The sequence below is a fragment of the Phocoena phocoena genome, chromosome 15, assembly GCF_963924675.1.
Source record: "Phocoena phocoena chromosome 15, mPhoPho1.1, whole genome shotgun sequence".
In the NCBI taxonomy this organism is placed as follows: Eukaryota; Metazoa; Chordata; class Mammalia; order Artiodactyla; family Phocoenidae; genus Phocoena; species Phocoena phocoena.
In genome coordinates this window covers 14734254-14761051 of record NC_089233.1, presented here as the reverse complement: position 1 = coordinate 14761051, position 26798 = coordinate 14734254, and the positions used below count along the sequence as shown (strand labels likewise).

General features: G+C 41.7%; 1 protein-coding gene across 1 annotated transcript in view; it reads left to right on the top strand.

Moving 5' to 3' along the window:
* Positions 1-7691: 7691 nt before the first annotated feature.
* Positions 7692-26798, top strand: part of CRCP (CGRP receptor component) — a 36043-nt gene continuing 16936 nt past the window's right edge. Inside the window, exons 1-5 of the mRNA XM_065893169.1 lie at positions 7692-7983; positions 14021-14090; positions 15387-15423; positions 20523-20621; positions 23157-23251. Coding sequence (XP_065749241.1) covers positions 7692-7983; positions 14021-14090; positions 15387-15423; positions 20523-20621; positions 23157-23251 — 593 coding nt within the window. The remainder of the gene's footprint in view (positions 7984-14020; positions 14091-15386; positions 15424-20522; positions 20622-23156; positions 23252-26798) is intronic.

The window sequence follows — 26798 nt, the reverse complement described above, 5'->3', positions numbered from 1 at the left end:
TGACTCTATCTTGGCCAGGAGCAAAAGTCTGGTGGCAGATACTTAACACAAAAGGTAAGGGTGGCAGAGTCAAACTTACCTTGGCTTAAATTCCAACTCTGTCACCTACTGTAAAATGGGGGCGGGGCAGTCTTTTATATCCAAATGGCTATTTGATCTTTTTCCTCAGACGTTTAAAAGACATCTAAAAGTCAGCATGTTCAAAACTGAACCCCTGATCTCCGCACTCCTGAATGTGATTGTCATTTTGTGTTTCCCATGACAATAAATGCCAACACCAACCATCTAGTTGCTCAGACCAAAACCCTTGGACTCCTGTTTTTCCTCACACCCGAATCTGATCAGTCATGTAATCCTGTTGGATCTATTTCAAACTATATCCAGAATCTGTTTCTCTCACTTCCACTGCTTCTTCCTGGACTGAGCCACCATCATCTTTTCCCTTGACTCTTAGTTACAACAGTCTTTCCTCTGGTGTCCCTGCTTCTACCCTTGCCCTTGGAAGGTCCCTTCTTAACACAGGAGCAGAGGATCCTTTTAAAATCTAAGTTAGGTCACGGTACTTCTCTGTTCAAAACACTCCTTTGGCTCCCCATTCTGTTCGGAGTGAAAGCCAACATCCTTCCAGTGGCCTAGAACTCAGTGACCTGCCCCGCTTCCTCCTTCCTTACGTCTCTGTCCTCTCCTCCTGTGACTTTTCACTCTCTACTCCAGCCACACTGGCTCGGTGTGGTCCTCAAACACATCCAGGCCTGGGGACTTCCCTGGCGGTCCAGTGGTTAAGACTCCATGCTTCCACTGCAGGGGGCACAGGTTCGATCCCTGGTCAGGAACTAAGATCCTGCAGGCCACGCGGTGAAGCAAAAAAAAAAAAAAACCAAACCAAACCAAAACAAAACAAACAGGTGTTTCTGCCATGTTTTTTTTTTGTTTGCTTGTTGTTTTGTAAAAATTTTTATTTATTTGGCTGCGCCGGATCTTAGATGTGGCACTCGGGATCTTCACTGAGGCATGCGGATCTTTTCAGTTGAACTTTTTTGTTGCACCATGCATGTGGGATCTAGTTCCCCGACCAGGGATCAAACCCGGGCCCCCTGCATTGGGAGCGCAGAGTCTGGACCACCAGGGAGGTCCCTGCCATGGGGTCTTTGTACTTCTTGCTGTTTGGTGTGTGTCACTCCCTCACCTTCTTCACATCTCAGCTCACATGTCACCTTCTCAGAAAGTGAGGACTTTCCTTGACTACCTTGTTTAAAGGAGCAATTTGCTGCTGCTTCTCTCTCGCCTCCTCGCCTTTATTTTTCTCCACAGCACCATCACTGTCTGACATACTGTATTTGTCATCTATTTGTTTATTTGCACTTGTCCCTGCACACTAGAATGTGAGTGATTTCTGTCTGTTTTATTTTTTAATGTACTCCAGGTACCTAGAACATTGAAGGAACACAATAAGTATTTGTTAAATGAAAAAAAAAATAGAATGAATAAATGAGTAAAAATACCTAGCTTGTATGATTTGTTGTGAGAATCTGAGTTAATAATATATGTAAAATCTCAAAAAAAATAATATATGTAAAATCTCAACATGAGGTCTGGCAGGTATACAGTCGGGGCTCAATAAATGTGCTTTCATTGCTATTATTATTATTTTTAGTTTTTGGCTGCACGCGGGCTTTCTCTAGTTGCTCTAGGCGCACAGGCTTCAGTAGTTGTGGCACGTGGGCTCAGCAGTTGTGGCTCGCGGGCTCTAGAGTGCAGGCTCAGTAGTTTTGGTGCACAGGCTTAGTTGCTCTGCGGCATGTGGGATCTTCCCGGACCAGTGCTCGAACCCGTGTCCCCTGCATTGGCAGGCGGATTCTTAACCACTGCGCTACCTGGGAAGTCCCTCATTGCTATTATTGATAATAATAACTGTGCTCCCAGGAGAAGAGGGAGTCAGGGAGGAAAGGGAGAGGTTCTTACCTTATTACATCTCCTGAGCATCATCCTCAGAAATCCAAAGCTCTGACTCCTGCCAGAGGGAAAAAAAAGTTAAGGAAGAAATTTAAAGGCAGCCTGAGGCATTTCCTATATATAAATAAAACAAGAAACAAACCAACAACGATAGCTGATATTTGTTGAGCTCTGTGTGACAGGCACTATGCTAAACATATTATAGGGCTTCCCTGGTGGCGCAGTGGTTGACAGTCCGCCTGCCGATGCAGGGGACATTGGTTCGTGCTCTGGTCCGGGAAGATCCCACATGCCGCAGAGAGGCTGGACCCGTGAGCCATGGCCGTTGAGGCTGCGCGTCCGGAGCCTGTGCTCCTCAACGGGAGAGGTCACAACAGTGAGAGGCCCGTGGTACTGCCAAAAATAAAAACATATTATATAGTGATTACGTACTTAGGTCCTCACAACCACCCTTAGTGGTCAATGCTATAATTACTCCCATTCTGCTGATGGGAATACTGAGTCTGGGAGAGATTAAGTGACTTGCCCCAAAACACCCAGCTAGGAAGTGGCAGAGCTGAGAATGACTACCAGTAGTCTGGCCACGAAGCCTGTGTTCTGTGCAAGCAGCAATAACATCTGTCTGAGGAGCCTTGACCATAGGGAAACCTTCTGTGTCCATTCTCGTTGCCAGCTTGGGGGTCCATGACTGTTCAGACAATGGACCACACCCATTTTCAGCTGAGGGTTGAGTGCTGTACGGAATTTACCTGCCTCGGAAGAATGAAAACCTTGCCCAGCCTCTCTCCCCTAAAATTTCCACCTTGGTACAGCAAAAGAGTCTCGGAAGGGTCTAGTGCAGAACAGGGAGGAATCCCTAATGTTGACAGGAGAGAGGTGAGGTTGGAGTTGGCCAGAGAACAGTGAGAACCCTGGCTCTGACACTTCCTGACTCCTCTCTGAGCTTCTCTTTCCTCTCTGTGAAATGGGAGAGAGGAGAGAGGTGAGGTTGGAGTTGGCCAGAGAAGTGAGAACCCTGGCTCTGACACTTCCTGACTCCTCTCTGAGCTTCTCTTTCCTCTCTGTGAAATGGGAGAGAGGAGAGAGGTGAGGTTGGAGTTGGCCAGAGAAGTGAGAACCCTGGCTCTGACACTTCCTGACTCCTCTCTGAGCTTCTCCTTCCTCTCTGTGAAATGGGAGAGAGGAGAGAGGTGAGGTTGGAGTTGGCCAGAGAAGTGAGAACCCTGGCTCTGACACTTCCTGACTCCTCTCTGAGCTTCTCTTTCCTCTCTGTGAAATGGGCTGATTATAGTGCCTAACTCTGAGGCCTCCCGAGAGAAGTGAATGAGACCCCGCTAACGCCATGCCTGGCATGCATCCCCATAGGGATTTCGTGAGGATTAGATGAATATACACACGTGAAGAGCTTAGATCAACTCTCTGGCAGCTGGTAAGCACGCAAGTCTTACTATTCTAGACTCTCCCTTGGGTAACTTCACTTTAAAGGCTTCAATTTCTACTTATACTTTCAAAAGCTCTATCTGCTTATTTTCTTCTCAGCTCTAAACCTAAAAGCTTCAGTGTTCAACAGGACATTTCCACTTGGGGGGCACACGGGCTTTGCTCATTCTCTAGCCCTTTGTATGTATTTAATACCTCTGCCTAAAAAGCCAGCTGTTAAGGAAAACAAAAGTCATTTTCTAGGGTGGTGTGATTTGGGTGGCAAAGAACAGAGACTCGTTAGGCAGCCTCAAGTTAGGAAAGTTTCAGGGAGGCCCTGAGTGGGGACACGCCAGGCAGGAATTTCAGCTATGGACCGGCCCAGCTTTGTTGCCTGGGTTACCTGTTGCGCAGGCTCCTTCTGGGCAGCCTTCCCTTGGGCGAGGGCCTCTCTCCTGACTACTGGGCTGCCTCCATGCCATAGGTCGGGTGGCTGCATATGGCCCCCAAAGTCTTAGGGTAGCATCCCTTGGAGAACCTGGAGCTTAGCCATTTTATCATGGGGTCCTCAAAGGCACTAGCTTCTCTTCTGTGGAAGCCCATCCCTGAAGCCTTGGCCTTGTGTGTTCCTTCCTGCACCCCACTCAAACACCCCTGGCTTTGGGACGTCTCTCCACCTCATTAGTCATTTCCTCCTCTGTTCCATAGCGTCTAAACACAGCATATCGTAGTTATTGATATCCAGAGCTCTTTCCCAACTAGGCTGTCAGGTAGGCAGGGTAGGAGGTGTGTATTATTCATATTGGTATCATCACCACCGAATGGGCCGTCAGTACATGTTTGCTGAGTGAATAACACAATGGAGACTCTCCACATGAATTAGGCCAGCTGGGTCTGGGTTGGCATTTTATTTACTTGTTGATTTTTAAAGTAAATTAGTTGCTTTAAAAATATATATATATATATATTTTTTTTTTTTTTTTTTTTTTTTCCCGGTATGCGGGCCTCTCACCGTTGTGGCCTCTCCCGCTGCGGAGCACAGGCTCCGGACGCACAGGCCCAGCGGCCATGGCTCACGGGCCCAGCCGCGCTGCGGCATGTGGGATCTTCCCGGACCGGGGCACGAACCCGCGTCCGCTGCATCGGCAGGCGGACTCTCAACCACTGCGCCACCAGGGAAGCCCTAAAAATATTTTTGTAGGGAGTTCCCTGGCAGTCCAGTGATGAGGACTTGGCCTGTTCACTGCCGTGGCCCTGGGTTCAATTCCTGGTCAGGGAACTAAGATCCCACAATCTGTGAGGCGTGGCCAAAAAAATTTTTTTCCTTTTGTATTGATAGTTTAAAAATAACATGTATATCGAAAACTATTTTTAGGGCTTCCCTGGTGGCGCAGTGGTTGAGAGTCCGCCTGCCGATGCAGGGGACACGGGGTTTGTGCCCCGGTCCGGGAAGATCCCACATGCCGCGGAGCGCCTGGGCCCGTGAGCCATGGCCGCTGAGCCTGCGCGTCCAGAGCCTGTGCTCCGCAGTGGGAGGGGCCACAACAGTGAGAGGCCCGCGTACCGCAAAAAAAAAAAAAAAAAAAAATTTTTTTTAAATTCCGAATGTGTAAAATTAAATGTTAAAAATTCCCCTCATTTCTCTTCCAATCAATCCCCACAGGCAAATACCAGTAAAAAACATTTTAATGGCTTTATTGATATATAATTTGGATACCATACAATTCACCCATTTAAAGTGTACAACTCAGTGTTATTTAGTGTATTCACAGGGATGTGCAACCACTACCACAATCTAATTTTAGGATATTTCTGTTTCCCTCCAAAGAAAGTATCCATCAGCTTTCCATCACCACCCTAGCCCCTCTCCCAGCCCTAAGCAACCACTAATCCACTTCCTGTCTCTAGATTTTTTTGCCTATTCTTGGACATTTCATATATATGGAATCATACAATATGTGTGTCTGGCTTCTTTCACTTAGCATGTTTTTGAGGGTCATCCATGTTGTAGCATGTATTAGTACTGTATTCCTTTTTATTGCCAAATAGTATTCCATTGTATTAATATTGCATATTTCATTTATCCAGTCATGTCACAATTTTTTTAAAAAGTAAATGTATTTATTTATTTTTGGCTGCGTTGGGTCTTTGTTGCTGTGCTCAGGCTTTCTCTAGTGGCGAGCAGGGGCTACTCTTTGTTGCAGTGTATGGGCTTCTCACTGTGGTGGCTTCTCTTGTTGCGGAGCATGGGCTCTAGGTGCCCAGGCCTCAGTGGTTGTAGCTTGCGGGCTCTAGAGCACAGGCTCAGTAGTTGTGGCACACGAGCCTAGCTGCTTTGCAGCATGTGGGACCTTCCCAGACCAGGGCTCGAACCCGTGTTCCCTGCACTGGCAGGCGGATTTCCAACCACTGTGCCACCAGGGAAGTCCCAGTCATTAGTCACTATTAACAATTTAATACACCTCCTGTATTTGTTCAGATTGTCTGGGTTTGAATCTCTACTGGACAAGTTCCTAGAGGAATGACTTTTGGTAAATTATAATCTCTCCAAGCTTGGCTCAGTTTCCTCAGTAGTAAAAATTGAATAACAAAGGAATCTACCTCATAGAGTATCATGGTTGTACTGTCACGGTAATTATTATTTGTTGAGCACTAAGTATATGCCAGGCATTTTAGGTATCTAACAGATGGATCTATGATTTACAAATTAGGGAACTGAGGTTAGGAGAAGTTAGGTAATCTCCCAGGGTTAAACATCCCCTGAGAAATTGATGGAGGTAAATAGAATCACAGGCTGCCTGCAAGCCTGCACTATTACTGTTAATATCATGGAATAGCAAAGCACTTATCAAGGGCCTTGCAAAGAGAATGTGTTTAGTAAATGATCTGATATAACTATTAAAAAGTGGGGAAAAAAGACACCTGCCATTGTTAATTTTTGGCATATTTTCTTCCAGTCTTTAGGAAATATTTCAAACCATATCAAAATTCCAGAAAATAATAGACATCAACATTTCACCTCTTTTTTTTTTTTTTTTAAAGAACACAAAATTTAGTAGATTAGGTGGCTCTATCTCCCATACCCTTAGGTATTTTTTTCCCTATGCTTATTTTTCCTTAGGTTATTAGAGTCACACCACATCATTTTCCATCTTTTAAATCCTATCTTGAGCATTTCCCTAGCATATCAAATTATGCTACATGGTTTCTCATGGTCACATATATTGATATTATACTCTATGGTTCAAACATGATTTATTAATTTCTCATTGTTGGGTATTTAGGCTGTCTCCCAGCAAAATTATCATTACACATCGATCTTTCTTCAAGCATCTGATAATTCCCTTTCGACAAATTCCTAGAAAGGCTGGAAGGTCACAGACTGCTTGTCATTCAAGCTCTTTGTACTTTCCTGCCAAATAGCTCTGAAGAATGGGAAATGGGAGAAGGGAGGCGGAGATTTCCCCCCCCCCCCCCACTTTTTAGAACGTTTTATTCAATTATAACACACATAGAGAAAAATGCACATAAGCGTGCAGCTCACTGACTTTTCAGAAACAGAACACATCGCGTACCCAGCACCCAGGTCCTGAAATAGAGCATTTCCAGCGGCCCCGGGCCGTCTCACCCCTTGCCATTGTCACTATTGCCGGGTTTTTTTTTGGTTTTTTTTTTGCGGTACGCGGGCCTCTCACTGTTGTGGCCTCTCCCGTTGCGGAGCACAGGCTCCGGACGCGCAGGCTCAGCGGCCATGGCTCACGGGCCCAGCCGCTCCGCGGCATGTGGGATCCTCGCGGACAGGGGCACGAACCCGTGTTCCCTGCATCGGCAGGCGGACGCTCAACCACTGCGCCACCAGGGAAGCCCCCGGGGTGGCATTTTAATGCCGCAAAGGCCTACTAATCCAATTACGTCTTTGGAAATTTACTTTATTCATACTATTTAGATATAACTTAGACCACGAAAACGTGAGCTAAATCCTGTCTGCAAACGCTTAACAGTCTGAAGTCGAGCTGGGCGTAGAGGACAGAGCTCGGACGGCTAGAGGGGCATGCAGGGCTCGCGGCCCCGCCAGGTCCTCCAGGCTCCCAGTGTGCAGCGCGGCGATCCCGGCGTGCACCGCGGCGCGCGGAGCCGGCCCCAGGGAGCTCGGCGTGGACGCCCGGTGCGGCGGCGGGTCTGTGTGGAGCTTCGCTGGTGCTGTGGGCCGGAGGCGAAGAGGCGGGGTCGACATGGAAGTGTAAGCAGCTTGGGGCGCGTCGCTGGGTTTGGGCCGACGCTCACAGCTGGCGACCGCTAGACCCTGGGAGCCGGGAGACATGGGCCTGGGGCGACCCCTCGTCGCTGTCGGGAGGGCGACGGATCGGGAGGCGAGGGAGGAAGGGGCTCTCGCTCTGTCCCTCCGAACCTTCGCCCCCACGCCCACCGCGTGCCCAGCACGCGGGGCCGAGTGCCACTTGTCTCGGCTGCCTTTCAGGGTGCCTGTTCCCTCCCTCATCCACTCACTAGCGTTGCAGGCGTCACGGTGGGGAGTCTGGCCCAGTGTTGGAGCGGGAACTTCGAAGGTACAAAGCCCTGGGTCCGGCCTGGAAGTACTTGGAGGAGAGATGGGTAAATGCTGGGGTAGAGCTTTGCTTAGGGGCAGTGGGCTCCTTTGGAACCCTAACTCAGAACAGGTGCTGTCCAAGTTTGATGAGAAGCATTTAGCTATTTGTGTGTGTGTGTAGGGAGGGAGTAAAAGCTATTCTAACAGTTTTAGCTCCACATGGTCTTTTCCGTGTCTGCTCATTGTACCGGGTGAAAATGGAAGTTTTTGTAGCTACTCTGTATGTGGATTTTTGCACGGTTGACGTTAACTTGTAGGCATACTATATTGTGTTCTCTTTGCTACCGATTATTTAATATTGATACTTTCTTTTATATTCTTTAGCCTGTTTAATGTCTACATGTACTACTGTTTTTCGGACTTTTAAAAAAACACTGTATGTATATGTAACTGAAACGAAAGCTTCATGAGACAATGCAGTGTGCAGTACACTCTGATAGTCTCTTTTATTAAAATAGGGTGTAGACCCACTAAATTGATTTTTTTTTTTTCACTAAATTGATTTTGCAATCCACTAATGGGGTTTAATCTGCAATTTGAAAAACATGCATAATATTACTCTAGCCCGAGCCGTCATTATCAGTTTTTCCCTCTTTATTAAGCATTTCCTGTCAGCATACAGACCAGCTTTAATTTGTCTATCTTAAAAGAAAAATCCCTTGTCTGTCCCTACATCCATGTCCACCTGTTGCTCCCTCTCTGCTTCCTGTCACCAGAAAACTTCTTAGAAATGTTGTTTATCCCCTCATTCTCTCAATCATTCTTTTGGGCTTTCATCCTCACCAGTCTACAGAAATGGGTCTTAGGTAGGTTACCTGAGCCTTCCATCTTGTCAAATTCAGAAGTTGATTTTCTGGCCTCAACTTCCTTGACCCCTTAGCAGCAATTGATACAGAAACTCAAGACACTCTCTTGGCTTTGTGACGTGCTCTCTTGGATTTCCTCCTACATCAAGGACTACTTCTCAGTCTTCTTTCCTAGCCCCACCTTCCTTCCTTGCTTGGGCTTCTAAATGTTGAAGTATTTTAGGGCTCAATCCTGGGACCCTTTCTCTCCACATTCCCTTGGTCATTTTACCCATCTGTATGCAAATGATTCCCCAGAATATATTTCTAGTCCATTTCTCTTATCCATCCAGTTGCTTAAACCAGAAATCTAGCCCTCTTTCCTCACCGCTAAATCAAGTCCATCATCCAGTCCTGTCATCTCCACGTTCAGAATGTATTTTGAATGCAGCACCATCCCCACTGCTAATTTTGTAGTTCATCGTCTCTGGTCCAGATTAAGCAATAGCCTTTGGTTTCCACTCTTGCCCCGCCCCCTCCATTCTGTTTTCCACACAGCAGCCAAAGTGAATTAAAATATTAATTGGATCAAATCACCCCCTGTGTAAAAGCCCTTCATTGCTTTTCTGTGTGCTTAGAGGATATCTGCATTTCTTAGTAGGACTACAAGACCCTATGTAACCTCACCCACTCACCAACCTTGTCTCTCGCCACTGTCCCCTCCTGGAAAGAGACACACTTTCCACAGGCAGTCAAGTAATTTCAGTAACTCCAAGCCCTTGCATTGCTGTTCCCTCTACCTGGTAGACCTTTCCCCCTGTCCTGCCCACTTCTTATCTTTTTGACAGCTCAGGTTGAGTGTCCTTTTTCAATGTTGTTTTTCCTCTTTGGTAAATCCAAAATAAGTCCTGCTTTTTGTCTCTCATAGAACCTTTGTTTACTTTTCCCTTAAATAATTGCAAGTTCTGATAATAGATGTATGCTTACATGTCTAGTGTATTGTCTCCCTCTTGAGAGTATAAGTATCATGAAGGCAGGGACCAGTGTCTGTTCCCCTAGTGCTTAGCAGCGCATCCTGGCACACAGTAGCCCTTTGGCACACACAGTCGGCCTTCTGTATTTGCTGGTTTAAACCCCCAGTCGTGGGTTTCACATCCACAGACACAGAGGGCTGACTGTACTTGTGGAGTGAAGTAATATAACGATACTTCATTAACTTAATAAATTAAATTAATATAAATTATTTAGCTAGTTTCCTGATTGCTGAGCATATAGATTTTCTGATTTTCCTAAGTGAAATGGTTTCAATCAAGAGTTTTTTCTCCTATATAGTAACCTGCCAACTTCTCCCAAGGAGTCAGTGACTCATCAAGAATTTTGTGGCTAGCAGTTTGTGGGAAAATGAGGTTTTCTGAGGTAGGCATGTGGTTTGGGGGTAGAGGGGCCCCTGGAATGAGACTGTCTGGAGGCCTAATTCTGTGTTTTTTGGCCCCAGCATGCGGCATGTGGGATCTTAGTTCCCCGACCAGGGATCGAACCCGTGCTCCCTGCCTCAGAAGGGCGGAGGCCTAACCGCTGGACCGCCAGGGAAGTCCCTGGAGGCCTAATTCTAGTTCTTGCCTGGCCTCCAGCATGAGGTGTGACCTCTGGGAGTGTGGTCCTTAGGATCTTCAGGAGACCCCTAGGTCTCTGAGAGGGCAAACACATTGTACCTCTGTTAGGCATTCCTAGGACCTGCAGTGAGGAGGCATGGATGGAAAACTCCCCTGAGTTTTTACTACTTTTTTTTCTTCAATCACTGAGTAATTACGTACTGCATGAGGGATACATATAGATAGATACACACTAGAAGTTTTTTAAAGGTAAGGAATATTTATGCTTTATTTGGTTGAACGATAGACTTTAAAAATAAAAACTTTTTTTTTTTTTTGCGGTTCGCGGGCCTCTCACTGCTGTGGCCTCTCCCGTTGCGGGGCACAGGCTCCAGACGCGCAGGCTCAGCGGCCGTGGCTCACGGGCCCAGCCGCTCTGCAGCATGTGGGATCCTCCTGGACTGGGGCACGAACCCACGTCCGCTGCATCGGCAGGTGGACTCTCAACCACTGCGCCACCAGGGAAGCCCTAAAAATAAAAACTTTTTGACCATCACATCGGATAAAAGGATGTAAAATATTCATAGCAAAATTAAGTATTTGTATACTAAGGTATTTGCTGTTTGGCTAACTTTCTCTAAGGCCTCGGGACTATTTATATGCCTGGAAAATTTTGTGTTCATCCTTTTATTCTTGAACTTAGTATACATAGTTACGGAAAATGGAGTTTCTTCCACATCATCTTTTTGAGATAGTGTCAGAATTTCCTTCTTTTTACAGCTGGAAATACTGAGGTTTAGAGAAGTTAGCTAATAGGTCTTATAGCAATTCAGTAACAGGACTGGAAAGAGGATAATTTGCTAGCTCCCAAGTGAATGCTACAGTTTAAATTGTTCATTGACTTTGAAGGCTGCTCAGTTTTCTTGGACCAGAGTTTAACTTTTCAGGACAGGACTTGAGTCAGTAACATAGGTTAAACATAGGAGAATTTGAGCAATTGTGTTTGTCATTGTGTTCGTAAGAGTTAACTGTGTGGCAGTTAATAGGCACTGTTTGCTTGGACATTTTTGTGCATGTGTGAGTCTCTAAGGAAAGTCTGTCAGTAGATCATTTTGTTCTGTTTATTCAGAATTTGATTTTCTGAAGTAGTTGTTTGTGTCCATTAAATTGACTCAGCAAGTTAAGCAGATTTTACAGGTTAAATTTCAAATAGTACGTCAGCTTCAGTCAGCTAATTCATGACTTAAGGAAATTAAGTGACTGCCTTCCTGTAAGTATAGATTCAGACAGTCTTTAAAATTCACTTGGAATATTTGCTTTAAACATCTGTAAGTAAAATCAGTACCATTCTAAGTCCTACAGGAGAGTATGAAGTAAACATTGGAGGAGAATGTCCTCAATTACAAGTTATACTAATGTATTTTTTTTTTAACTTCATGGAATTCTTTAGTTTTACTTCTCCATTTTTCTCAACTTTTTACCTTGAAAAATTTCAAACCCATGGAACAGTTGCAAAAAGAGCATCTCAAGTTCCTTTATATCCTTTACCTGGAGTCACCATTTGTTAACATTTTTGATATATCTGCCTTCTCTTTGTTACACATGCCTACATTCTCTCTCCACACACACTCTTTACTGAACCAGTTCAGAGTTGTAGAGATGTCATTTTATCAGTCTTAAAAAGACATTCTCCTGTGTAACTGCAATACCACCATCACACCCAGGGAATTTAGTGCTGATATTACCACTATTATTAAAATGCAACCTATATTAAAATTTCTCCAATTGTCCTAATAATGTTTTATCTGGATTTTTTAAAAAAATTGATTCAGGATCCAATCAAGCATCACACATTGCATTTAGTTATCAAGGTTCTTTAATCTCCTTTACTCTGAGAACAGTTTCTTAGCCTCTTTTTGTGATATTGACATCGTGACAAATGATAGTGATATTTGAAGAATCTAGGCCAGTTGATTTGAAGAAGGTTTCTTAGGTTGGGTTTGTCTGATTATATTCTCATAACTACATTTTCTGACAGGATTGCTATAAGGGATGTTTCCTTCTCAGTGCATCACCTCATCATTAAATGCTGTTAAATTGGATAACTTGCTGTTAAATTGGATAACTTGCTGTTAAATTGGATAACTTGATTAAGTTGATGTCTGTCAAATCTCACCATATCCTGTTCTCAACAACCTGCCACTTCGTGGTGGTTACAGTAAGTTCTTCAGGATAAAAACTGCCTTCAAAAAAAATTTCCCAATACACACAGTTCATTTAGGACTCAATGAAAGGCAGATACTATACTCGTTGCAGGCGGATGCTTAACCACTGTGCCACCAGGGAAGTCCTGTCATTTTCAGCTTTAAATGAGCCATATCACATACTCTAATTATGCGTTATCCTTCCTGTGTTAGGTTCCATTTATTTATTTATTTAAAATTTTTAATTTATTTATTTCTGACTGCGTTGGGTCTTTGTTGCTGCACGCAGGCTTTCTCTAGTTGCGGCGAGTGGTGGCTACTCTTTTTTTTTTTTTGCGGTACGCCGGCCTCTCACTGCTGTGGCCTCTCCCGTTGCAGAGCACAGGCTCCGGACGCACAGGCTCAGCGGCCATGGCTCACGGGCCCAGCCGCTCCGCGGCATGTGGGATCCCCCCGGACCGGGGCACAAACCCGTGTCCCCTGCATCGGCAGGCGGACTCTCAACCAGTGCGCCACCAGGGAAGCCTGGTGGCTACTCTTTATTGCAGTGCGTGGGCTTCTCATTGCGGTGGCTTCCCTTGTTGCGGAGCACGGGCTCTAGATGCGCAGCCTTCAGTAGTTGTGGCACTCTGGCTCAGTAGTTGTGGCTCACCGGCCGTAGAACGCAGGCTCAGTAGTTGTGGTGCACAGGCTTAGTTGCTCTGCGGCATGTGGGATCTTCCCAGACCAGGGCTCGAACCCGTGTCCCCTGAATTGGCAGGCAGATTCTTAACCACTGTGACACCAGGGAAGTCTCCTAGGTTCCTTTTAAGTATGGTGTTCTTTGTGACCTGAGTTCCATTGTGGTCATTTGGGCAAAACAGCACTTTTGTGAAATCCTGGCTATTTGTTGAATGACCAGTAGCATTTGGTAAGCTTCATGTGCTGATTTGATTAAGTGCTGACATTACTGTGCTGATGACCTAAGGCCTAGGTTGAAGCCTGCGTTAACCACCTGCTTGTTTTGCTTTATTTATTGACTGGGGAAACCACCCATCTATTTGGCTCATGTTTTTGAAATTTTGTGTCCTCAATTTCATCATATAGCCCCATTCCTAGTTTAAGAACAAACAGTAATCTTTGTTGTACATTATGTCAAGTCCATACTCCTTCCTGAAGTTTTAGGATTCTGCATTACTGGTTTCCATTTGTTCAATCCTGTTTTATTTTTCACAATCCCATAGTTATTGTCCACTTCAGTTAGGCTTTCTACTGTGTGCCCTTGAGCAAGTTTTTAAATCTCTGAGCCTCAGTGTCATCATCTATGAAGAAGGAATCATAATAGCTCCTACATCACAGGGTTTTTAATGAGAATTTAAGTGAGGTGATATCTTTTAACAGTAATAGCCTTCGTTTAGGAGAACCTAATAAGTACCAAGAACTGTGTTACACTTTTAAAATTTGTTTTCCTTTCATCCTCAGAACGGCTTTATGAATTAGGAAGAAGCGGTGGTTGTGGTGGTGGTAGCCCAGGCAGTAGTGACAATAGATGGTATTTATTGAGCACATACTGTGTTCCAGGTACTTTACATGTTTCAACTCAATCCTGTAACAATGTTACAAGGTTGATACTACAGTTGCCATTTTATAGATGAGGAAATTTAAGCATAGAGAGGTTAAATAACTTGCCCAAATTCATATAGCTACTGGTTGGTGGAGCTGGGTTTAGAATCCAGGCTACATTTCTAGGTACTAGTTATCTGCATTTTTTGTTTTATATGGGGATGCTTAACGGGGGTTAATTAACTCACTGAAACTCACATACCTTGTAAGTGGCGGAGCTGGAATATGAACCTAGATTTGTCTGATTTCAAAACTGTATTCTTTTAAAATTGAAGTATAGTTGATTTACAGTGTTTCAGGTATACAGCAAAGTGATTCAGCTATACATATATATATATTATGTATATATGTATTCTTTTTCAGGTTCTTTTCCATTATAGATTATTACAAGATATTGACTGTAGTTCCCTGTGCTGTACACTATACAGTAGGTCAAAACTGTGTTCTTAATTATTATACTGTACTGCCTCCAGACTGTTAAAAACAATAAGTGCTTTCTGACGTGATACTGTAGAATGGATCAGTTGTAATTTAATACACGTCACATTGCTGTGCTCATTCATACATGAAAGGTGACGTTTTGCCTTGATTGACCATTGCCAGTGCTCAACACCTGAACTCTAGTGGTTGAGTTGATAGAAAAGATGAACACCTTGGGAGTTTTGTGGGTATCTGGCAGGATTCCAGATGTTGCTGGAATTTCCAGTAGTGATGTTAGTGTTAAGGATCCCATTTCTGGTGATTCAACAGGAGGACTTGGCTGCCCAAAATGTCAATAGCTGATGGAAGGCAGATGGTACTGTAGAGAGGACATGGCTGTGGGATGAGGTGGCACTCTGTTTCTCCAGTTAATTCTAGCACCCTCTGTTTATTGACATCCCCCTACTCCTGTGGTTTTGGCCCCGTGTTCTTCCTGTAACTAACTTCCCCTAGATATCTGACTTCTCAACTTTTGCCTGCTTGGACCAGGGATAAGTATAGTATTTTAATCGCCTACTTGGTGTTGGATGTGTGATATACTGTGGCTGTTAAAAGGAGAATTTGCTCTGAATTTGTCCATCGCCAGCTAAACCAGTAAGACTTAGGACATTTCTCAATTTTAGGTTGTAGTCCCCAAATTTCTGAACTGTGCTACTGAATCTTGACAGAGGGATTATTTTGTAGATATTTAATTCCCACAGAGGGATGTGAGCCCAGACTGATGATAATTTACTTTATTTTGCAGGAAGGATGCCAGCGCTGCGCTGCTCAGTAACTATGAGGTAAATAGCTTTGGACTATTGTGTTTTCCTCTCTGATCGTTTGCCCTTTGCTTCTGAAGATTATTCAGTTAGTTTTGGTTAGAAATGACTGAATTCATTTAGATTTGCCACTTTAAAATAGGAGAGATGGCACCATCTGGTGGACCTTGGAATAGTCTTAGCTTGGTAAATTATATACAGTAATTCAGGGAAGCTGGGAAGCCTTTAGTTTTACTGTGGGCAACCTTCTCCAAATCCCAAAGATTTTAGATCTTCATTTGGGATGCCCTCCTGTGATGGAAACATCAGTTTTGGAACTGTTTCTGTTTGCAGAAGTTTTCCATTCAAATGCTTAACGCCTTTTCCTAATTACCACTCTTTAGCTGTAAAATGCTTTTATAAGTTATTATTTTGATCCTCATAATAGTCTCATAAGTATTAACACCTTCATTTTGGAAGTGAGAGTTTAGTGACTCACCATTATGAATAATTTAGTAGGAAGTAACAGGTTTGGAATTTGGGGGCTTGAGGATTGGGTTGCTGGGGAAAGAAAGGAAAGAAGTTGGTGAAAGGGAGGAGAGAACATTATTTTTGCCTACCTTCTATTTTGCCTGGGTGTTGTTTGGTACTAGCAAAACTATCTGATAGGTTGACTCCAGGTATAGAAAAAACCATTCATATATTCACTGTCCATTTTTCTTATGCCAGAGTCTAAACTCAGGAAGACTTATAGGAGATTTGAGTCTCCATTTTGTGATATATGTAGAAGGTAGTAGATTTAACACAGTGGGCCATATTCTTTTCTTCCTAAAGGTTCATCTTAAATGGTTGCTGCTCATAATAGGAAGGAAATGGTTGTTGGTCAAGCCGTTGGCTTTTTTGTGTGTGTGTGTGTGGTATGCGGGCCTCTCACTGTTGTGACCTCTCCCGTTGAGGAGCACAGGCTCCGGACGCGCAGGCTCAGCGGCCATGGCTCACGGGCCCAGCCGCTCCGCAGCATGTGGGATCTTCCCGGACGGGGGCAGGAACCCGTGTCCCCTGCATTGGCAGGCGGACTCTCAACCACTGCGCCACCAGGGAAGCCCCAAGCCGTTGGCTTTTAGGAACCTCCTTCTCCAGCTTAGACTCTGGACAAGGTGTGTAGTGTTTTATCCATTGGGGAAACATTGCATTAATTGGGTCTCATGCCCCTATTTCTGAAAGGAATGACAGGCAGGGGATGGGTTGCGTTTTATCTAGTCGTTACTGTGTTTATGATCCTATGCTTCTCTCAGTTCTCTGGTATAATCTCTAAAGTAGGAGAGAGATTTCCTCCCCTGACCCTTCTTAGCACTAATACACTTGTGTTTCTACCTTGTGGAGAAAATTTACTTCTAAAGTTATATAGCTTTTTTTCTTTCTTTTTTTTTTTGTAAACTACTTTTATCGCTTGCTTCATAATTTTTCTTTTCCAGAAATAAAATAGATTTTCATGTTAGAGAAGCAAGATCTTTTTAAAAAATGATTGATTAATTTATTTATTTTTGGCTGCATTGGGTCTTCATTGCTGCACACGGGCTTTCTCTAGTTGCAGTAAGCGGGGGCTACTCTTTGTTGCAGTGCGTGGGCTTCTTACTGCAGTGGCTTCTCTTGTTGTGGAGCACAAGCTCTAGGCACTCAGGTTTCAGTAGTTGTGGCACATGGGCTCAGTAGTACTGGCTCGTGGGCTCTAGAGCGCAGGCTCAGTAGTTGTGATGCCCGGGCTTAGTTGCTCCGCGACATGTGGGATCTTCCCGGGCCAGGGCTCGAACCCGTGTCCCCTACAGTGGCAGGCGGATTCTTACAGTGCTCCACCAGCGAAGCCCGAGAAGCAAGATCTTTAAAAAAAACTATATATATATATATATATATATATATATATATATATATATATATATATATATATATATATTTTAGGAAAATTTTTTAAAATTCAGGTACAGTCAGCATACATTATATTAGTTTCAAGCATACAACATAATGTTTCGATATTTGTATATATTGCAAAATGATTACCACAATAAGTCTACTTAACATCACTCACCATACATAGTTACATAATTCTTTTCTTATTATGTTGAGAACTTTTTAAGATTTCCTCTTTTAGCAACTTTCAAATATGCAATACAGTATTATTAACTGATGTTGCCATGCTGTACATTATATCCCCATGACTTACTTAGTTTATAACTGGAAGTTTGTAACTTCTGACCACCTTCATCCAGTTTGCTTACTTCCCCCGCTGTCTCTGGCAACCGTTTGTTCTCTGTATCTATGAGCTTGGTTTCTGGTTTCGGTTTTGTTTTTGTTTTTGTTTTAATTTTTGGCCATGCTGCATGGCATGCGGGGACTTAGCTCCCTGACCGGGGATCGAACCCACGCCCCCTACAGTAGAAGCATGGAGTCTTAACCACTGGACTGCCAGGGAAGTCCCTTTTTTTTTTCCTTTTCTTTTTTAGATTCCACGTATAAGTGATACCATACAGTATTTGTCTTTCTCTGACTTCTTTCACTTAGCATAATGCCCTCAAGTTCCATTCACGTTGTCACAGATGGCAAGATTTCATTCTTTTTTATGGCTGAATAATATTCCTTTGTATATATATGCCACAATTTCTTTATCCATTCATCTGTAAATGGACACTTTAGTTTATTTCCTTACCTTGACTATTGTAAATAATGCTGCAGTGAACATGGGGGTGCATATATCCTTTCAGATTACTATTTTTGTTTTCTTTGGATAGTTACCCAGAAGTGGAATGCCTGAATCATATCGTACTTCTATTTTCAATTTTTTGATGATCCTTCATACTGTTTTCCATAGTGGCTGCACCAATTAACATTCCCACCTATAGTACACAGTGGTTTCCTTTTCTCCGCATCCTCCTCAATATTTATTTCTTGACTTTTTAATAATAACCATTCTAACAGGTGTGAGGTGGTGATCTCATTGTGGTTTTTATTTGCATTTCCCTGATGATTAGTGATGTTGAGCATCTTTTATGTACCTGTTGGCCATCTGTATGTATTCTTTGGAAAAATGCCCATTTTAAAAATAGATTGTTTGTTTGTTTTGCTCTGTAGTTGTATGAATTTATATATTTTGGATATTAACCCCTTATCAGCTACATGATTTGCAGATATTTTCTCCCATTCAGTAGGTTGCATTTTGTTGATGATTTTCTTTGCTGCACAGCAGCTTTTTAGTTTGATGTAGTCCCACTTGTTTATTTTTGCCTTTGTTGTCTTAGCTTTTGGTGCTAAATCCAAAAAGTCATTGCCAAGACCAATGTCAAGGAGCTTACTGCCTGTGTTTTCTTCTAGGAATTTTATGGTTTCAGGCCTTACATCATCAAGTCTTTAATCCATTTTGAGCTAATTTTTGTGTATGGTGTATATAGTGGTCTAGTTTCATTCTTTTGCATGTGGCTGTCCAGTTTTCCCAACACCATTTATTGAGGAGACTGTTCTTTCCCATTGTGTATTCTTGGCTCCTTTATCATAAATTAATTGACCATATATGTGTGGATTTATATCTGGGCTCTCTATTGTGTTCCATTGATCTCTGCATCTGTTTTAGGCCAATACCATACTGTTTTGATTACTATAGCTTTGTAATGTAGTTTGAAACCAGGGAGTGTGATGCCTCCAACTTTGTTCTTCTTTCTCAAGATTGCTTTGACTATTCTGGATCTTTTGTGATTCCATACAAATTTTGGGATTGTTCTATTTCTGTGAAATATGCAGTTGGAATTTTGATGAGAATTGCATTGAACCTGTAGTTTGCTTTGGGTAGTATGGACATTTTAGCAATATTAATTCTTCCAATGCATGAACATTTATGTGTGTCTTCTTCAGTTTCTTTCATCAGTGTCGTATAGTTTTCACTGTACAGGTCTTTTGCCTCCTTGGTTAAATTTATTCCTAATTTTATCTTTTTTGTTGCAATTATAATAAATAGGATTGTTTTCTTAATTTCTCTTTTAATAGTTTGTTATTAGTGTATAGAAACATAACAGATTCCTGTATGTTGATTTTGTATCCTGCAACTTTACTGAATTCATTTATTCTAACAGTTTTTTGGTGGAGTCTTCAGGGATTTCTATAAGTAATACCATGTCATCTGCAAATAGTGACAGTTTTACTTTTTCCTTTCCCATTTGGATGGCTAAATTTTATTCCTTTTCTTGCCTAATTGCCCTGGCTAGGACTTCCAATACTATGTTGAATAAAAGAGGCAAGAGTGGGCACCGTTGTCTTATTCCTGATCTTAGAGAAGCTTTTACTTTTTCACTGTGGAGTATGATGTTAGCTCTGGGCTTATCATGTATGGCCTTTGTTATGTTGAGGTATGTTTCCTCTGTACCCACTTTGTTTAGAGTTTTGATCATAGATGTTGAATTTTGTCAATTGCTTTTTCTGCATCTATTGAGATGATCATATTATAGGAAAATTTACTTTCAAATACTCAGAATATTATTTTTGAGAGCTAAGGAGATCAGTTATATGGTGTGTATTGGTAGGAAACACTTGAAATAGTTTATGTAAACAAATGAATTTGCAGTATTTGACTTAGATAAAAGAGCATTTTTATTTTATTTTTTTAATTTTATTTTAATTAATTAATTTATTTGGGCTGCATTGGATCTTTGTTGCTTGCTGTGTGCAGGCTTTCTCTAGTTGTGGTGAGTGGGAGCTACTCTTCATTGCGGTACACTGGCTTCTCATTGTGGTGGCTTCTCTTGTTGCGGAGCACAGACTCTAGGCACATGGGCTTCAGTAGGTGTGGCACATGGGCTCAGTAGTTGTGGCGCACAGGCTTAGTTGCTCCATGGCATGTGGGATCTTCCCGGACCAGGGCTCGAACCTGTGTCCCCTGAATTGGCAGGCAGATTCTTAACCACTGTGCCACCTGGGAAGCCCAAGAGCATTTTTAAAAAGTCACATGCTTCTTGGACTTATTTGCTCTAATGCAAGAGTTTGGGGGAGGGTTTATGAGAAGAAAAGAGATATTATTCTCTTTATCCTTTAAAATCATTGACCTTGGAATAGATACATTTCTCAAATTTATTTATGGAAATCTTTTGTATATCTCTTCCTAGGTGTTCCAGTTACTAACTGATATGAAAGAGCAGCGTAAAGAAAGTGGAAAGAATAAACACAGTTCTGGGCAACAGAACTTGAATACTATCACGTATGAAGTAAGCCTGTGTTTTTGGAAGGTCTACCCCAACTGCCATTGAAGGGGGTTGGTTTATCTTGCTGATGACTGGCCACTGAATCATGACTACCTATTATCTGATTTGAGTAGGTTTACTGTAACCCAGTTTTTATCCTGTTTATAGAAGTGGAAAGAGTTTGGCCAATTGCGAGTGTTAACCAATTGCAAAGTCAGAGGAGGGAATAAATAAAAGTCTGCCATCACTTCTAATACCAATTGCAAGTTGGGGAGCCCCACGGCCACCCTCAGGTTCAATAATTCAGTGGAAGTACTCACGGAACTTGCTAAAAGCTATTATGTTCACTGGTACAGGTTATTACAAGGAAAAGATACAGATTAAATTTGGCCAAGGGAAGAAGCAAATGGGGCAGGTGCCAGGAGAAATACCAAATGCAGGGCTTCCACTGTTCTCTAATGTGGAGTCAGAGCACATTTCTCTTGAAATCAGTGTGTGTTAATACACACAGAATATTGCCAGCCAAGGAAGCTCAGCCAAGCTTTGGTGTCCAGAGTTTTTATTGGGGCTCCATTACCTAGGCATGATTGAATGATTGATTGCCTGTGTAGTTCATGTTAGCCTCCAGGTCTACTGATACTGTATGACCCAAAGCCCCTGCTCTAAATCTCATTGTTAAGACCATCCAGTAGGACATAAGGCCCCCAGACAAAGATACTCCTATTAGATATAATGTTCCAGCAGTATGGAGATTACCTCCCAAAAGCTGAGGGCAAAGTCCAGACTCTCTGTTTTAGCGAAGCCAAATTCTTTATTACAGAGAAAGTGATACTTTTTATGGTAGAAAACTTAGAAAGTACAAAAAAGCATAAAGAAGAAATCAAAAGTAATTCATAATCTTAATATCTAGTTGATAGTTTGTTGCATTCTCTCCCAATCTTATGCTTAAGCTGTTGTATTTGTTATATGATGTTTGATTTTTATATCTGTCATTTTGTTTTTTCTTGTTATTTGCTTTCAATTTTGATTTTGTCTTTAAAGAGGTTTGGATTTAACTCTTTTAATTTTTCTTTTCAAAGACATTTTTAAACTTGCATTAAGGTATCATTAAGGAAAATAAGGAATTTAACACTTTTGTCACCATTCCTTCCCATCTGATTTTTTTCATTTAATTGTGTGTTTAGAACCCTACAGTTCATTTATTCATTCGTGTTCTTTCACATTATATAGTTCATCTCTTTCAAAGAAGAAAAAGAAAGATTGTTGGTAATTAGTTTTATATACATTTCAAACTATCAAGCACCCTTAACTACACAGTTAATTAGTTTATGCTCACTATCACTCTAATAATTTTTTTAAAAATTTAATTATTTATTTTTGGCTGCATCGGGTCTTTGTTGCTGCCCGTGGGCTTTCTCTAGTTGCAGCGAGTGGGGGCTACTCTTCGTTGTGGTGCATGGGCCTCTCATTGCGGTGACTTCTCCTGTTGTGGAGCATGGGCTCTAGGCACGCAAGCTTCAGTAGTTGTGGAGCACAGGCTCTAGAGCACAGGCTCAGTAGTTGTGGACCATGGGCTTAGTTGCTCTGTGGCACGTGGGATCTTCCCTGACCAGGGATGGAACCCATGTCCCCTGCACTGGCAGGCAGATTCTTAACTACTGTGCCACCAGGGAAGTCCCCACTCTATTAATTCTTAAGTTCTTGCTTTTAATTTTTGGTGCCTTAAGGAAAGTTACTTTGGTAATAAATGTGCCCTTCTCATTTCGTGATACAGAGTACATGGTATCAGTGTCTTATTACTGATGCTGTTAACTTTGATAACTTGGTTAAGGTGGTGTCTGCCTGGTTTCTCCACTGTAAAGTTACTGTTTTTCCATTTCCATATTCTGTTAATTAGCAAAGCGTCACCTAGTCCAGCCCACATACAAGGGGAAGGGGAATAGGCTTCATCTCTTAAGGGAGGGATATTAAAGAATTTGAGGACATACATTAAAACTACCACAGTAATTAATAAATATTTTGGGGAAGCTGCTTTGAGACTATGCAAATATCCTACTTCTTAAGCTTTTGCCCATTAATTTTAGTATTCATTGGTGGATCCTTCCTGCAGTAATTATTCCTATGGTGCGATTGCCCAATGGTGATTTATTTCCCTCATTCTATGTTTAATTGTTAGAATTCTTTGTAAGAAAGAGTTGTTCCTTCTAATCCATTTATTGGGTCATTTATATATGGACTTAAGGCTATTTATTTTATTCTTCGGGTTCCCTGTCTATAAAAAATTGATACATGATAACACAGTTGTCAGACTGAGTTTTTTCTTTAAGATCAGAAAAGCTTTATTCTAAAATTTCAGTAATCTTTTTGTTCTAGCTACTGGTTTTATTTTTGAGGAATTCCTATTATATGAAGATTGAGTCTCCTGAAGGCATTTGTTTTACAAAAGATTTTTGAAACAAAATTTTAGAATACTAAATTATAGCCATTGGCTTCTCTTTTTGTCATTTGGGGTTGTTTGTCTTATGCTTGCCTTTCCCTTTTTTTTTTTTTTTTTGGTAGACATTAAAATACATATCAAAAACACCATGCAGGCACCAGAGTCCTGAGATTGTGAGAGAATTTCTCACAGCAGTGAAAAGCCACAAGTTAACCAAGTAAGTAAAAATAATCTTAAGTGGGAAAAGACTGACACATAATGAAAATGATAGCTTATAAAAGTCATCCTCAGCAACTGTGTATTTATATTAGATTGGGTTTTGAATTGTAATCAGTACACAGGGCGTAGGGTCATGGTATTGTATAAATTTATTGATTGATTGATTGATTGATTGCTGCTTTGGGTCTTCGTTGCTGTGCGCGGGCTTCTCATTGTGGTGGCTTCTCTTGTTGTGGAGCATGGGCTCTAGGCTCGCGGGCTCTAGAGCACAGGCTCAGTTGTTGTGGTGCACGGGCTTAGCTGCTCCGTGGCATGTGGGATATTCCTGGATCAGGGATCAAACCTGTGTCCCCTGCATTGGCAGGCGGATTCTCACTGCACCAACAGGGAAGTCCCAGGGTCATGGTACTGTAGATGAGACAACTGAGACTTAGACACTGGGATCCTTCTAGAGCCAGAAACAGAATGTAGTGGGCTTTTTAATCTCAAAAATGTTTCCCGAAAATCTTCCCATAACCCCTTCCCAGCATTCAGACTAAATTGGTTGAAAAACGGGATTCACAAATTGAAGGGCTTTTTATAAAGTTGATGAATTAAGTCATTTGACATTTGTGTTTGTTTGGGGCAAAAATGGCTTGATAATATTCTGTCTGCTCTTCTAGTGCCCATTTACTTTCTTGGTGACTTTCTTGAATAATTTAAGTTTGTAGGAATTAAAAACATTAAGAATTAGATCAGAAGTTTCCATGAGAAGAAAACTAGCCCTAGTCTTTAGAATTGATACTAGAGCTGATAAATCCAAAAAGCTTTTGTCATTCATTGAGAATAATCAATAATTTTATTTTGGAGGAAACATTTGGTGTTAGTTCAGGCGCACAGTTGATACACTATCAGTAAACTAAGTGCCCTTCTCCCCTTGCTTCTCTTCTCTAAATGAACTCTGAAGACAAACATCTTTCAAATGTGTGCATATGTGTGCTTGTGTGTATGTTTACAGTTCTTTTTATTTTTTGTGAGAAAATACACATAACATAAAATTTACCATCTTGACCATTTTTTTTAAAACTTATTTATTTTTTTGGCTGCGTTGGGTCTTTGTTGCGGTGCGCGGGCTTCTCATTGTAGTGGCTTCTCTTGTTGCGGAGCACAGGCTCTAGGCGCACGGACTTCGGTAGTTGTGGCACATGGGCTCAGTAGTTGTGGCTTGCAGGCTCTAGAGCATAGGCTTAGTAGTTGTGGTGCATGGGCTTAGTTGCTCTGTGGCATGTGGGATCTTCCTGGACCAGGACTCGTACCTGTGTCTCCTGCATTGGCAGGCGGATTCTTAACCACTGCGCCACCAGGGAAGCCCTACCATCTTAACCACTTTTTTTTTTTCATCTTAACCACTTTTAAGCCTTCAGTTCATCTATATTAAGTATAGTGTTCACATTGTGTGTAACCAATACCCAGAATTTTTTTTTTTAATTTATTTGGTTGTACTGGGTCTTTGTTGCAGCAGGCAGGCTCCTTAGTTGCAGCTCGCGTGCTCCTTAGTTACGGCTTACCAGCTCCTTAGTTGTGGCTCACAGGCTCCTTAGTTGCAGCATGCGAACTCTTAGCTGCGGCACACACGTGGGATCTAGTTCCGTGACCAGGGATTGAACCTGGGCCCCCTGCATTGGGAGAGTGGAGTCTTCACCACTGCGCCACCAGGGAAGTCCCCAGAACTTTTAAAATCTTACAAAACAATCTGTATACCAATTAAACAACTCCCCATTTCCTGCTCTCCCCAGCCCCTGACACCACCACTCTGTTTCTGTGGATTTGACTATTCTATATACCTCATGTAATTAGAATCATATAGTATTTGTCTTAAAAAAAAAAGTCTAAATATTATTTAATATTGTTATCTTTTTATTTTAACTATTTTTAAGTGTGTGATTCAGTGGCATTAGGTATATTTAATTGTTGTGCATCTCTGCCATCCATCCACAGGACAGTTTTTCGTCATGCAAAACTAAAACTCTGTACCCATTAAACAATGGCTCCCCATATTCCGCATCCTCTAGCCCTGGTAACCACCAGTTTGCTTTATGTCTCATGAATTTGGCTACTTTAAGTACCTCATATGAGAATCATACAGTATTTTTTCTTTTGTGACTGGCTTATTTCATTTATTATGTCTTCAGGGTTCATTGATATTATAGTATGTGTCAGATTTTCCTTCCTTTTGAAGTCTGCATAGTATTACATTTCATGTATATATGACATTTTGTTTATTCATTTATCAACTGATGTATACTTGGGTTGTTTCCACCTTTCGGCTGTTGCACATAATTATGCTGCTATGAACATGAATGTACAAATAGCTCTTTGAGACCCAGCATGCAGTTCTTTTGAGTATATACCCAGAAGTCACGTTTGCTGGATCTTATGATAATTCTATCTTAAAATTTTTGAGGAACTGCCATACTGTTTTCCATAGTGTCTGCTCCATTTTACATTCCCACAAACAGTGCACAAGGATTCTAATTTCTCCACATCCTCATCAACACTTCTTATTTTATCTTCTCCCTTCTGTTACAGTTGTCATATTTATTACATCTATATATGTTGAAAATAGTGTTTAGCAGTGTTTCATTACTTATGTTCTATACTTCTACACATTTTAAAGAACATAAGAGGACAAAAACAGTCTTTTATATTTACCCAGAATTTTGCTATTTCTTTTGCTCTTCATTCATTCCTGTTCCATGTTTACTTTTTATCATTCAGCCTGAAGAACTTCCTCTATCGTTCTTTTAGAACAGGCCTGCTGGCTACAGTTTTCTTTCAAATGAGAATGTTACTATTTTCTTTCATTCCTGAAGGATAGTTTCACAGGGTTGAATGATCTTTTCTTTCAGCACGTTAAAGATGTTAGTTCAGTGTCTTCTGATTGCCATGGTTTCTGATGAGAAATCTGTGGTCATGCCAATATGTAATGTATTATTTTCCTCTGACTGTTTTCAATACTTTTCTTTATGTTTGGTCTTTGAAGATTTGATTATGATATATATATATATATATATATATATATATATATATATTTTAGTTTATCTTTGCTGAGCTTCTTGATTATGTAAATTTTTGTGTCTTACCCAATTTGTGAAGTTTTGGGTCATTGTTTCTTTATATATTTTTTTCTGCCCCAGTGTCTTCCTCCTTTCTTTTCAGAACTCCAAAGACACAACTGTTAGAACTCTGATAATTGTTCTACAGTCCCCAAGCCTCTGTTTTTTATGTTGTTGTTTAAAGACAAGGAAACTTTTTAATTGAAGTATGGTTGATTTACAGTGTTGTGTTAGTTTCAGGTATACAGTATAGTGATTCAGTTATACATACATATATATATGTATATATATTTTTTTTCTTTTTCAGAATTATTTTCCATTATAGGTTATTACAGGGTATTGAATATAGTTCCCTGTGCTATATAGTGGGTCCTTGTTGTTTATCTGTTTTATATATATTAGTGTGTCTGTTAATCCTAAATCCCTAATTTATCCCTCCACACCTTTTCC